The 14,667-nt window shown below is 37.5% G+C and overlaps 1 protein-coding gene across 3 annotated transcripts in view; it reads right to left on the bottom strand.

The window, feature by feature from the left end:
• The window catches only part of cfap58 (cilia and flagella associated protein 58), a 134,263-nt gene that overhangs the window by 50,685 nt on the left and 68,911 nt on the right, over positions 1-14,667 (bottom strand). For all 3 annotated transcript variants that reach the window (XM_017456834.3, XM_017456835.3, XM_053676090.1), the window contains exon 13: positions 13,192-13,415. In XM_017456834.3, the coding sequence (XP_017312323.1) occupies positions 13,192-13,415 (224 nt within the window). The remainder of the gene's footprint in view (positions 1-13,191; positions 13,416-14,667) is intronic.

The raw sequence follows: 14,667 nt of genomic DNA on the forward strand, positions 1-14,667 counted from the left end.
ACCAAGTTTATCTAATGCATATTCATTGCTAACGCTGATATGAGTAAAATCGAGCGATTGCTGGGGATCCATCTGGCTGCCTGCAGAATGTGAGGCAGTCGCAGAGTAAGTAGCTTGGCACCTAATGAGCCAGGAACTGGGAGTAACATATGGTGTATTTTTAATGGTTCACCTAGCCCAACTAGTAGTGGAAGAGAAACTGGGAAATGGATAGAGAGATGAGAAGACCTGGTAATTAAAATGGGAAAGTGATGAAAAAATAAGATTGGTATACATATACAGTCATGGGGAAAAAAGAAGGTACACCCTCATTCAATTCTGTGTTTTAATCAGGGTATAAATAACAATTGTGTGGTCCTCACCAATTTCTATAAACAAACAAATAACCTCAGGTGATTTCAATATGTAGTATTTTTTTCCCACGACCCTTATCCTTCCTTGAACCACTTTTGGTAGGTACTAATGTGTGTACAGACATCCTGAAAGTATTCACAGCGCTTCACTTTTCCCACATTTTGTTATGTTACAGCCTTATTCCAAAATGGATTAAATTAATTATTTTCCTAAAAATTCTACAAACAATACCCCATAATGACAACATGAAAGAAGTTTGTTTGAAATCTTTGCATATTTATTAAAAATATAAAACAAAAAAAAGCACATGTACATAGGTATTCACAGCCTTTGCTCAGTACTTTGTTGAAGCACCTTTGGCACCAATTACAGCCTCAAGTCTTTTTGAGTATGATGCTACAAGCTTGGCACACCTATTTTTGGGCAGTTTCTCCCATTCTTCTTTGCAGAACCTTTCAAGCTCCATCAGGTTGGATGGGGAGCGTCAGTGCACAGCCATTTTCAGATCTCTCCAGAGATGTTCAATCGGGTTCAAGTCTGGGCTCTAGCTGGGCCACTCATGGACATTCACAGAGTTGTCCTGTAGCCACTCCTTTGTTATCTTGGCTGTGTGCTTAGGATCATTGTCCTGTTGGAAAATGAACCTTTGCCCCAGTCTGAGGTCCAGAGCACTCTGGAGCAGGTTTTCATCAAGGATGTCTTTGTACATTGCTGCATTCATCTTTCCCTCAATCCTGACTAGTCTCCCAGTTCCTGCCTCTGAAAATCATCCTCACAGCATGATGCTGCCACCACCATTCTTCACTGTAGGGATTGTATTGGCCAGGTGATGACTGGTGCCTGGTTTCCTCCAGACATGACGCTTGCCATTCAGGCCAAAGAGTTCAATCCTTGTTTCATCATGGTCTAAGAGGCTTTCAGGTGCCTTTTGGCAAACTCCAGGTGTGCTGGCATGTGCCTTTTACTGAGGAGTGGCTTCCGTCTGGCCACTCTATCATACAGGCCTGATTGGTGGAGTGCTGCAGAGATGGTTGTTCTTCTGGAAGGTTCTCCTCTCTCCACAGATACACACTGGAGCTCTGTCAGAGTGACCATCGGGTTTTTGGTAACCTCTTCTCCCCTGATCGCTCAGTTTGCCCGGGCGGCCAGCTCTAGAAAGAGTCCTGCTGGTTCCAAACCTCTTCCATTTATGGATGATGGAGGCCACTGTGCTCATTGGGACCTTCAATGCTGAAGAAATGTTTATGTACCCTTCCCCAGATCTGTGCCGTGATATAATTCTGTCTCGGAGGTCTACAGACAATTCCTTGGACTTTGTGGCTTGGTTTGTGCTCTGAAATGCATTGTTAACTGTGGGACCTTATATAGATAGGTGTGTGCTTTTCCAAATCATGTCCAATCAACTGAATTTTCCACAGGTGGACTCCAATCAAGTTGTAGAAACATCTCAAGGATGATGACAGGCAAAGGCTGTGAATACTTTATGTACGTGTACTTTTTTTGTTTTTTTATTTTTAATAAATTTGCAAAGCTTTCAAACAAACTTCCTTCATGTTGTCATTATGGGATATTGTTAGTAGAATTTTGAGGAAAATAATAAATGTAATCCATTTTGGAATACGGCTGTAACATAACAAATTGTGGAAAAAGTGAAGTGCTGTGAATACTTTCCGATGCACTGTATGTATCTATGTATCTATGTATGTATATGTATATGTGTATGTGTATATATATATATATATATACATATATATATATATATACATATATATATATATATATATATATATATATATATATATATATATATATATATATATATATATATATATATATATATCGTGGCGACGGGCCGGCAGCTAGAGCACAAGACACAAAAATCACTCCTCCCGCGACTGCCGCGGTGGTGCTGAAGAGACAGCTCCGCTTCAGCACCACCAATGTTTTGGACGGCCAGAGAGCACGTGGCAGCAGGGTGGGGCCACCGACAAATACAAGGCTGGTGAATGGTGCGTGGCACAGAAGAATTCCACCATCCAGCAGGGAGAGTATAAAAGGGTGATATTCCACTCGCAATGGGAGAGAAGTCTCTCAGTGCATGTGTGCAAGTCTCTGTTGTGTGTTTTCAGACGATTTTTGATAAGTGCATGTCTGCTAATCGCTGTTGTATGTTTTTTTCAGACGATTCTGACGCGAGCGAAGACTCCACCCCTGGCTGCAACCGCGCCGTTGCCTGACGGCAGAACGGGGTCCCCGCCACTCGGGAATCCCCCAGCACGACCCCGGCAACCCCACAGACGTCTGAGACCCTCACCGCACGATTGCACTTCAACGCACACACACACATACACACACACACACACCTTCACCCACACCTCCTTCACATACTGCCCTGAATAAAGATTTCTCCACGGGAAACCCTAAAACGGCCTCCTGTGTGTCTGTGCTCCGCCCACCGTTGACTAAATTCCCTATCTCAGAGATGGAAACTCGAGTTTGCGACTTGGACTTGCGCATAAGTTGCCAAAAAAAAAAAAAGACTCAAGACTTGACTTGGACTTGTGAACAACTGACTCAAGACCTGACTTGGACTTGAAGACAGAGACCCATGAAAAACACAAGTCATTTTGGTTTGGCATTCCTGTTTACATTCTCTCTTTACTACATGACAGCACCAATCACCACATTTTTCTATTCATTCTTCATTCATTCATTCCCTATCAGTATTTGCTGCAGCAGCAAATATCACAACAATTCATCTCTAAACACACCTACCCAGCATTATTACATACAGTACATGCTTGACGCATCTGAAGGAGTGTGTTCATCACCCATCGGAAAAGTGCTGCTATATAAATGAACAACAAACAATAACAATACAGGCAAGTCTTACCTTGTGACAATCTTTGTGTCATTTAATTTGAAAAGCTATCAATGAATCCAAAGGGAAACTGAGGTGTTACATTCTGTAGAAATATTCTGATTTAATATTTCAAAATTTATTTAGTCTTATACACTGTTAATAACAATAACAAGCTGAAAGAACTGTTGCTAAAAATAAAACAAAGACTTAAGTGTCACGTCGCGGGACATAAGGGGGATTACGACGGATGCAAGTGCAGTTAACAGTTTTATTAAAGGAGACAAAGGCAGATAAATCCAAATCGTAATCCAAAACGTAGTCAAGACAGGCAAAGGGTCACGCAATCGGCAAACAGGCATAAACGGGGCAAAACAGGAATCAACAGAAAACAGGGTCAAGACACAAAACAAGAAACATGAACTATGACTATGAACTGGGAGTGAAAAAATCAGCATGGACTAAATGAACTAATCTACCATGAAACTAACTATATAACTATTTTTAACAAGGAACATAACTTAACTAATCTAATGTATCTTAACTAATACGCCTGCCATGTACTGGGAAGAGCGTGGTATATAAGCAAACATAATCAACGTTAAGTGCTGACGACTGACACCAATCTAGACACATGCTCGAACAACAGCCAATGACAGAACAGGGAGGAGACAGAACAGAAACATAACAAGTGCACGTGTCCGTGGTAAACAATGTCATGGTTGACAATTGTCAACATTCGGAGAGCGTGTACTTGAGCACCTTGCTCGTGCATGCACTCAGCCCATGCTCTCCAGCATGCTGCCCAAAGGGGAAACCGTGACATTGAGACTTCACTTGGACCTCAGGGCCTTGTGAACATTTCTGATGTGTGTGAGAGGTGTATATATATATATATATATATATATATATATATATATATATATATATATATACACACACACACTCATATATATATATATATATATATATATATATATATATATATATATATATGCATACATGCATACATCTGCCACATTTTTGCTATTTGGATTTCAAGGAGCATGCAATTATGCAAGCATAAAGATAAAAGAGAAATGATCGGCAGGGGGTGGACATGGAGGAAACACACAGCATGTCATTGTAAGGCTGGCAGAAAAGCACTAGGGTAAGACTGGCAGGATAATGCTTGTTATTCACAGACATTTATTTATTTATTTATTAATTAAGTGCACATACAGTATAAGAACGCACTGAACGACATTCATTCAACCAGCTTTTTCACACCCAGTGAGCCAATTTTTCAAACGCTACCAGCTTCTCATTAAAGATAGAGATGCATTTAAAATCACTCCTACACGTGTGTATAAGGACATGCACATGGATGAACATGAAATCGTGAGGACATGTAGCTAATGGTTTATACAGCATGCTCTTAAATATATCCTTCTAATTTGAATCAGCAAAGTGAATGCAGTGGGCCAGTAGAATAAAGGTGATCAAATAACATATCACGCATGACGAGATGTGGAGTACCATAACACAAAGTATCAGAAAACCTCTGGAAAAGAGAAGCTAAAGAAGTTACAGGAAATCCCAAGGCACAAGGAAATTACCTGGGTTAAATTCACAATTAATAACTTCTATTATATTTTTGCTTCTTAAAATATTATACAAACACTGCAGCTATTACTTTCTTTCTTTTTCTTCTTTGCATTCTTTATGGGACATAGCCAAACGACTGCAAAAATGCAGAAGGTTTTATAAAACTCTCATTCTGTATACTGTCCTGCCTTTTTTTTTACTACCTAACCAAATCACAGCACCAGGGATAAGTGAAGTGAAGACAACCAATATTGAAGGTAGAATGTAAACTGAAGGGAAGTGCTTAATTGTGCTGAATTCAAACACATGCTTAACTGTGTTGCTCACACAAAGATCATGTGGTAAGAGGGAAGGCCATTTTGAAATCTACCGATAAGGGATATTCACACATAAGCTGAAGTTATAATGGAGAATACATGAAATATTAGGTGTATCTGTCGATAATTTGAAATGATGCAGCAACAATCCGTGGGTAGTTACATTTAAAATGTGTTTTGGACTAAATATTTTTACATAATTGGATTGTTTGGACCTTTGCCAGTGTAATAAGTCTGTTTTTGTTTGGATGTTATGGATCAGTGGACTACTATGAAGCTTCATAGGAAAGTTGCCGCTGTTTGGCAAGTTTTTTTTTTTGTGGTCTGAGAGAGACGTTTGTTTGTCGAATTGTCGTTTGTTTGTCGAATCACAAGAATCTTAGCTTTCCAAAGCTATATCAGATGAATACCTACATACACAGAGAAGCTATGTACATAACATAGGTTTGCAGCAGACCGTCAAAATTTTACCAGGTTAAATCTTGTATGAGCTAGACTGAAATAAATAGACAACATTCGTTTTATTACTTTAAATGAAAAACTTGTGTGGCAATGAGTTTTGCTTTTTACTTTGATTGCCCTTTGTTGCTCTGTATATCTGATCAATCAACACTGCTACCCTGATTTTATGGTTACAAATTTGGGATTTAGATTCTCAATAAAAGGCTCAGGCTTACGTCCAACTGCTTCATATTCATGACGACAGAACAGTAGCTAAACATAAAAAAACTTGCTATCTAATAGTGCCGTTGAATAGGTAACAGGTATAGCTAGTTGGTTTCTTTGTTAGCTATTACCATTCTATAAAATTAATTCTCAAATTAAAGAAAGTATTTAATAAGTAAATGTTACAACATTCACTGCATTAGCATAAACGTAAGCTAGTTCTACCTTCTTTTAAACCAGTATTCATGCTACAGTGTCCTTCAAGTCTTGCTGTGATGGCCTTCCATTCTTTTTTTATGATTAATGCTTTATTAGGCATTTTCAAGGCATACTATGGTATGTATACAGACTCAATGTTTACATTAGCAAGCAAGTTCATGTGACATATCAAGTGATCTCTGCATGTCATGACAGATACTGTTGTCACTTTTGTCCATCCACTGTCCAACATTTTTTTTTTCTTTAGTTCTGATGAGAAACTGTAGTTAAACATAAATTAAATACTGCTCTACTCGGTGTGGGTTTGTACTAGCTTCCTTGGCAGATTAGCAAAGCAGGTTAACTGTATACTCACTAGAAGCACCAAGAATCTCTTCTACTTTCTTCCTAGCTTTATTTATCTTATCATTTCTCTATACATATTTCATGTGAGGTTGTACTGTATATGCCAGGATAAGATGAAATCATAAGCATAAGCATATGTTTTTCTTCCATATTTGTGCATTAAACAGTAAATGAGAACTAATTGCAGGTAGGAAACCAGTTCTTTGGATTTGTTGCTTTTTTGTATTGTATCTAATTTGCATAGAATTAAGAAAGTCTAAATACAAATGTAGCTTGTCATGCTGCCACTTGCTAGCGAAACCATGGCTCAAATTCATGCACATAGGTAAAAAAGGGTAGGTCACCTGTCACTTTGCCACTTGCTAGTGTGAACGTAGTGTGAAGGTTCAGGCCGACAGTGGTAAATTATTAATTTATCCAGTCTGTTTGGGAATAAGTTGTTTGTTTGTTTTCCACTTGTTTGTTTTGGAGTTTTTTGTTGTTGTTTTGTTTTTTTTTGCTAGTGGATGGATCTCCAGTAATGTTCTGTTATATACTGGAGCAATGGGAGCCCAGTAATGGATTCAGTAGAGTCATGATTGATCAATGGACAGCTTTATAATACCAGGGATTCCTCTTACTGGAATTTCCAGGAGTTGGGGCTCTTTCAATTTAAACCTATTGCATTTAAGTTGCCTTGCATTATTAAATCTGTCTATGAATCTGTATAGTACCTCGTTTAGTGTAGGAGTAGTCAGCTTGTGAACTGTAGTTCAGATGCGGACCTAGCAAAGTATTTGAGCAGAACATTAAAAAAAAAAAACATGAACCAGTATGACTTCTGTAGCAGATCCCCTTTTGCTGCCAACTGTATGCATTTATGTTACATACAGTATTGACAGTGGTCTGATTAGTAAATTGAGGACATGTCTTGTTAATAAAACTTGACCATGAACACATAATGTTTAAAGATGAATGGGTAGAGAAGTATGCATTTATTCTTCACTCCAAATTTAAAACAGTTGTCTCAGCTGTTAAGAGACCATGACACTAGTTAAAAGCAATAGCTGCTTCAAACTGATGTGTTTTATTTATAGTCATGAACTAATCACTAATGATTAAGCATTAAATGTAACTGTTGTTATCTTTCAGTCATGCTAGTTTACTTATTAGAGCCTTTGCAAGCAAGGAATCTAATGTAGCTGGACCTTTAGAATGTTTAGCTGAATATGCCTGATTTAGTGTGTTAGAAAAATAAAAAATAAAAACAACAACAAAAAAAAACCTCCCACTTTGCTGTTCCATAAATACCAACTGAGACTCTAAAAAAACCATGACACTGCAACGTTAGGTTAAAAAAAAGTCTGCACTGAGCTGTAAACACAAACACTAAACTGCTTTTCAGTCTATTGGGCAAGCTGGCCAAACCTAAAATTACTTGAACCTGGCAACCCATGCAGAACAGCAAAGCACTGGCAGTATGAAACATCTAAAAGGCTCATTGTGTTCCTAAAATCTCTAGGGCGCTGGTCTTAGATCAGATTCCTCCCTATTTCTTGGAGCATCAGAAAACCCAACCAGGTCAGCAGTTATTTTACAAGCAATGCCGCAGTAGGGAAGGCACACCATGCTGGGAGTAAAAGCACAAAAAAGCTTACTCCAATGATTTATCATCAAGCTCTGTCAGGTTTAAAATATCCCAGAGCAAGCGAACGTGTTCGGGATCTCGCCATCAATACATGCTTTTGTGCATGCTTCATTCTGTAACATTTATTGACCCTCCTGTGGTATATTCAAAATAACACCTCACTCACACACACCTTAGCTGTTATACATCTGGACCTATGCTAATTGGCTGAACATGAGATCAGAAACACATTTTAAGTGGTTTTGTGCAGAATACAACAGATGCAAGATCATGCAGAGCTCAGGAAGAAGCAAAGTATCATTAAAACATGCTGAATAAAACTTTAAGACTGTATTCTGAAAGCAGATGGAGAAGGAATCTGCATTAAGAATCTCAGCATAAGAGTTAGCTAATCTAGATTCAGCTATTTATATGCATATAATAGTAGTCAAAACAATGAGAAAGGCAAAACCACCAGTCAACCCCTGAGGATTATTAAACCTTGCAAAATGCAGCTTTAAATTTGAACTCTGTATGCACAGGAAACAAATCTGGACCCGCATGCATTAAGAGCAAGAGTGCTGATTCAGAGATGGCTGGTTGTTGTTCATATAATGGCAAACAGTGTAATAAAGATGAAAAACTGTTCCCAGGTCAGCACTGTGAATGTAAAACCTTGGTCACACACTTGCACATTTGCAAGTATTTACACAACAGATGTGAAAATTAAGGTGAGGAATGGGTGTGGGGTTAATGTTTGCATTTTCCTAAACGTCATACTCATAAGGTTGAACAGAATACAACCACATTTGATATTTTGTTAGAGTTTGTATTAACTTTTTATGAGATCTGGTTTTGTAGTACATAGAACATTGGACATTTTATGACTGCACTCAAAGAGGTTATAGAGATATCCTGTCAAGTCATCTTATTTTAGCTAGATAGCAGTGAAGACTTAAAAATCCCCTAAGAAATCCTCTTAGCTAGCTGACTAGCATTAGCAGTAAAAGTGCAAAACATTTAATGAAAACATCCTCTCAGATTTCCTCAATTATGATAGCTAACTGGCTAACGTTAGTAGTGAGGATTGAGTGAGGATTGAGAACATTTATGAATATGACTTTAAAAGAAATTTCAGAAATCCTGTTAGCTGACTCAGCAGTGAGATTATTAATTTGACTTTAGATTATTAATTTGATATCCTGTGAATTATCTCATGCTATCTTACTAACAGTGATGAACATTTTTAAACTTCTGTTAACACAACTTAACAAGATTGCTTAGGATATGTTTATGTTAGCTATGCTAGTGTTAGTAGCGAAGATTGTGAATTTTTAAAAGAAAAAACATTTTCAGGCGTAGTTTTCTGAGATATCCTTAAATTGAGATAGCTTGGTAATGTTTGGCATTGAATGTTTAAGAATATGACTAAAAATCTTGTCAGTTATCTTCTATTAGATAGCTAGAAGTGAAGATTAAGAAAATATATTAACTTTTCTGAATACAATTCAAAAATCCCCTATTAAATCTTATGTTAACTATACTACTGTTAGCACTATTAGCAAAATGATGAACCATTAGGAATATGGTGAAAAGTATAGGAATATGAACAAAATCCCACAAAAACTACCTTGTAGTATTATCGTTTCACTCAATAAAAACTAGTTTTGTGGGTAATAATTTAGCAGTAATATTTTTTTTTAAGTTATGAAACATCCAGTTGGAATGCCTGTTAGCTAGCTAATTAGCATTAGCAGTAAAGATTGGAAAAAAATATTAATTTGACTTAAACCTCCTTTCAGATATCTTGTCAACTGTCTTATGTTCGCTAACTGTCTAGTGTTCGCATTGAGTATTAAGTAGCTTATCCTTTTGGCAGGAGGTGGGAGGGGGAAGTATACGTAGTGCTAAACTACTATTGGAACTACACTTTATATATACTAAGTATACTACTCATATGTTATTTTGGCCACCATTATGATATAATGGTGAAAAGTATATATAAAAGTATATTATCCCATGTCACCAAAGTGAACCCCAGAATACATTAAAATTAGATTTCAATCAATTTTGAAACGCTATCCATGCTCTTCAATTATACAATTACTATATCAACTTAAATACACTCACTACATTACTACTATATTTACTAATATATTCAATCATATATGCATAACCTTTCATGTGATCTTCATTACCCTTTTGGTATATTAAACTGTGTTCCTGTATGTATTACAGTATACAGTAAATAAATGGTTAGTAAATCTATTCCTATACATCTGGTACAGGGGTGTCCAAAGTCTGGCCTCAGGGCCAAATGCGGCCCATAGACAAATGTTAACTGGCCCACAGCTTCTCTCTCAGTATTTATGATAGATGGCTCTCCAGCCAACATGTTGCAATTTTACCTTTCACCTGACAGTGGCAGCAGACTGTGTTACCATTTTTTTCCCCCTCTGACAACAGCAGCAAATTCGTTTACTGAAGGAAATTTAGTCATGGCCACAGACAAGTAAATGCAGTTAACAGTGACAAAGGTGAACTGGTGACAGGGTCATGGGCGCCTAAAGGCTCACTGATACATGTGGAGGATGCAGGCTATTCAGTCTGGTCCGATCCCACAGAAGAGCTACTATAGCACAAATTGCTGAAAATGTTAATATTGGCTATGATAGAAAGGTGTCAGAATACATGTGTCAGAATACAAAATACTGACAAAATGTCAGTGCTGTGTAGCCATAGACTGGTCAGTGTATCCATGCTGACCCCTGTCCACTGCCAAAACAGCCTACAATGGGAACGTGAGCATCAGAACTGGACCATGGAGCAATGGAAGAAGCTGACCTGGTCTGATGAATCACGTTTTCTTTTACATCATGTGGACAGCTGGGTCCGTGTGCATCATTTACCTGGGAAAGTGAGGGCACCAGGATGCACTATGGGAAGAAGGCAAGCTGGTGGAGGTATTGTGATATTCTGGGTAATGTTCTGCTGGGAAACCTGGCATTCCTGGCATTCATGTGGATGCTACTTTGACAGGTACCACCTACCTAAACATTGTTGCAGACCAGGTACTCCCCTTCATGGCAATGACATTCTCTAATGGCAGTGGCCTCTTTCAGCAGGATAATGCACTCCGCCACACTGCAAAAATTGTTTACGAATGGTTTTAGGAACATGACAAAGAGTTCAAGGTGTTGACTTGGACTCCAGATTCCCTAGATCTCAATCTGATCGAGCATCTGTGCGATGTGCTGAACAAACAAGTCCGATCCAGGGAGGCCCCACCTCGCAACTTACAGGACTCTTGCAGGGTCTGCTGCTAACCATAGTACACCTTCAGAGGTCTTGTGGAGTCCATGCCTCGACGGGTCATAGCTGTTTTGGCAACACAAGGGGGACCTACACAATATTAGGCAGGTAGTTTAAATGTTATGGCTAATTGGTGTGTTTAGTATCTGTGCGGAGTTTAAATATGAAAAGCAGGAATATCTTTAGCAGAAATATATTTTCATACAGTGCCATCTCAGTCAATTTATAATCTAATTATAAACTTTTTAATGAGTTGCATCAGACATTAACAACATGGCTTCATATTCACACTCACAACCAAACTCATAACAAGCTCCATGACTCAGTTTGTATGAGAACCTACAGAGATTAAGGTTAGGCTTAAGGGTGTGGTTTGCCTTTTCTTACAACTTAATTTGTAAGTCCAAGCACATCAACTTTGCTTGTTCAAATGTGATCAGGTTGGACACAGTTTTATGAAAATGAATTGTCATTTTCAACAGTGTTGTCAGAAACACTGACTTTGCTAATCATGTAGGTATTGAACTTGTTTTACAATATTTGCCATTAAGGACGAATATAGCCTTAGCATACACTGTTATATTATATTCACAGATATATATATGGAAAGTGGGATATGATTGGATGTGTCAGACAGTCAACCTTACTGTATCATTTAACACATATTCCATATTCTAATCAGGAACATCATTTACTGATTACTCCGTCTGGGTTACAATACGCCATATATTCAGGTAATCCTGTCATTAGCAAGAGAATATTAAACTTTACTTTGAAATTATGTGCTCTCTCTCTTACACACACACACTCTCTCCCTCAATGTGGAAAAACTTCAGAGAATCTTTTCTAGCTGAATTAATGATGTAAAATCAAGAGGACCGCCTGGAAATATTAGTGCATAATTCAGGGTTGTAGGATTTTTTTTTTTGGCAAGTTAGAGAGAGAGAGAGAGAGAGAGAGAGAGAGAGAGAGAGAGAGAGAGAGAGAGAGAGAGAGAGAGAGAGAGAGAGAGATGGACAGCAAGCAAAGCCCAGTGCTCTTATTACTTAATTAACCATGGAGGAGTACGAGATAGCATGCATTATGGTTTCGCATTACCAAGGCAGACAATAAATTACTTTTTTTTATTTTATTCACCCCTTCTTCCTGTATCTTTCCACAAACCATAACAATACAGATTCTGTGTCAGCCAGAGACAAGGCCTCTTTCATCTCTTTTTTTGTTTTCATTCAATGAAAACCAAAACCATTTAGAATCTGTTCCAAACTGTTGGCCATATGCATTTATAAATATTTCTGATTTTTACTCAAAACCCATTTCTTTAGCTTTCTTTAAACATGTTCTCAAAATCACTTATCTGAAAAGCAGAAAAGCCTGATTTTTTTCCCCAAAAAATTAAATACATGGATTATGCATACATGACTTTTCTCAGTCTTGGGCATTGGTTTCGATATAGTCTTAGACTAATCCAATAATAAAAATAATGTTATTGTTGTCTTCTCTTTTCGCATGTAAAAAGTTTGATAAGAAGTAATACAATCTTCTAGAAAACAGCCTAATCATTGGCGCAATGCATGTATGAAGTCAGCTAATTGAAGTAAAGGCTTGGGGTCAAAAAGGATTTGATGCTTTTCAGACTCGGCCAGTCCGGATCTTGGACTTGACAGTGGCAGTCTTGACTACAGCCTAACTATGAACAGCTCAAAAGTAATAAAATTGTTAGTGCTGGCAAATTGCTGTGTTATTAGAGGAATAAAAGTCTTTGGTGCATGTTGATATTAGAGAAAAAATTGGGGCTGACTTGTTTTCATATAACAGCACGCACCATTATGTTTTATTCCTTACTCAATAGAGCACACATATCCTATACTAGTAAATGAAAATCAGCTGATACACAGCCATGTGTATACACAATCGAAGCCTACCTGAGGTCTTCGACATTGGACACAGTCTTGTTGAGGACTGTTTTCTCCGACCGCAGCTTCCTGATCTCCAGCTTGAGCAGGCGGATGTCCTCCACCCTCTGGTTGTACTGGATCTCACCCTTGTTCATAATGGACTGCTGGATCTTGATCTTCTCATAAAGCAGTGCCAGTTCATCGTTCCGCCGCACCAGCTGAGTCCCGAGAATGTCCCGCTCGCTACTTACCTTAACAATAAATACCAGAGCAAGCAAACAAAACTTGAAAAATGTTTAAAAAGCATAAACATTAACAAAACTACCCAAAAGCAGTATAAAATAGGTCTGGCAGATGTTGGATGGCACATACTGCTGGAGGAGCTCATGACAAAAGAGAAGCAAATGTTAATATTAAATACTTCGAATGATATAATAAATATGTAAAAGTCTTCGTAGCTTTTGCTGAAACTTTTTTGGAGCTACAGTTTCACATGTTTTACCACATATGGAGGAAAGAATGACTCATCTTGCCACATTGCATCATCTTTTTTATTTGGTCCCAGGCTTTGTGCAATGGCAGTTTCTTTATGTGGGAAGGTATATGACCCACACCTACTGAGAGACACAAACATTGCTCTAATTTTAGTTTGGGATAAACTTCAGTCCATAAAGCAAGAAAGCGCCTTTTCTTCTGAAGATCAAATACCTTGATCGTCTGTTTCCAGCTTCAGCGGAACTCTTATCTAACTCATGTGTGAGTGCACCATTCTATGCATTTGTATGACAGTATCTTTCCCTTTACGTAATGTAATGCAAACTCAATGAAGGGCTGCATGTCTATTTAAAACCATACCTTAAACCAAACATAGATACACACAAAGTGTAATTTATAAGTTTGACATTAAATTCTAACAAAACATGTAAACTACAGTAAATGCCTTGGACACATAGAACCAGATATAGTAAGCTGTTTGCGCCTTGTTTTAGGAACAGCTAAAAAAAAAAAAAGAAAAAGAAATGCAGAAAACTACCCTCATAAATTTTCTTATTTAAGACAATAAACACAACAATAATAATAATAATAATAATAATTATTATTATTATTATTATTATTATTATTATTATTATTATTATTATTATTATTGTTGTTGTTGTTGTTGTTGTTGCTATTATTAATATGACATTGAATTAATTAGGCTGTAAAAATTGCAATATTTATTTTTTATAACAAAATCCAGGGGCATGGTTTACCAAGACAGCATGAATCTATAGTCTGGGCAAGAAATAAATCAGCCACAGTTTCTACTTCATACTATTTTTTTTATTAAATTATTTTTATTATATTCCATAATGCTACTAGGTTCAGTGTAGTATGTGTTAGTGTGGTCTTGTGCTCTTTTCAAATATAAATCCTTTTTATGGACATTTCATCAAGCAGAAGGCTAAACCAAATGATAAAGTATTTCTTTAGTCCGATTAAAACTTCTATGAGCACATACTA

This window comes from Ictalurus punctatus, chromosome 26 (assembly GCF_001660625.3).
Source record: "Ictalurus punctatus breed USDA103 chromosome 26, Coco_2.0, whole genome shotgun sequence".
Classification (NCBI taxonomy): domain Eukaryota; kingdom Metazoa; phylum Chordata; class Actinopteri; order Siluriformes; family Ictaluridae; genus Ictalurus; species Ictalurus punctatus.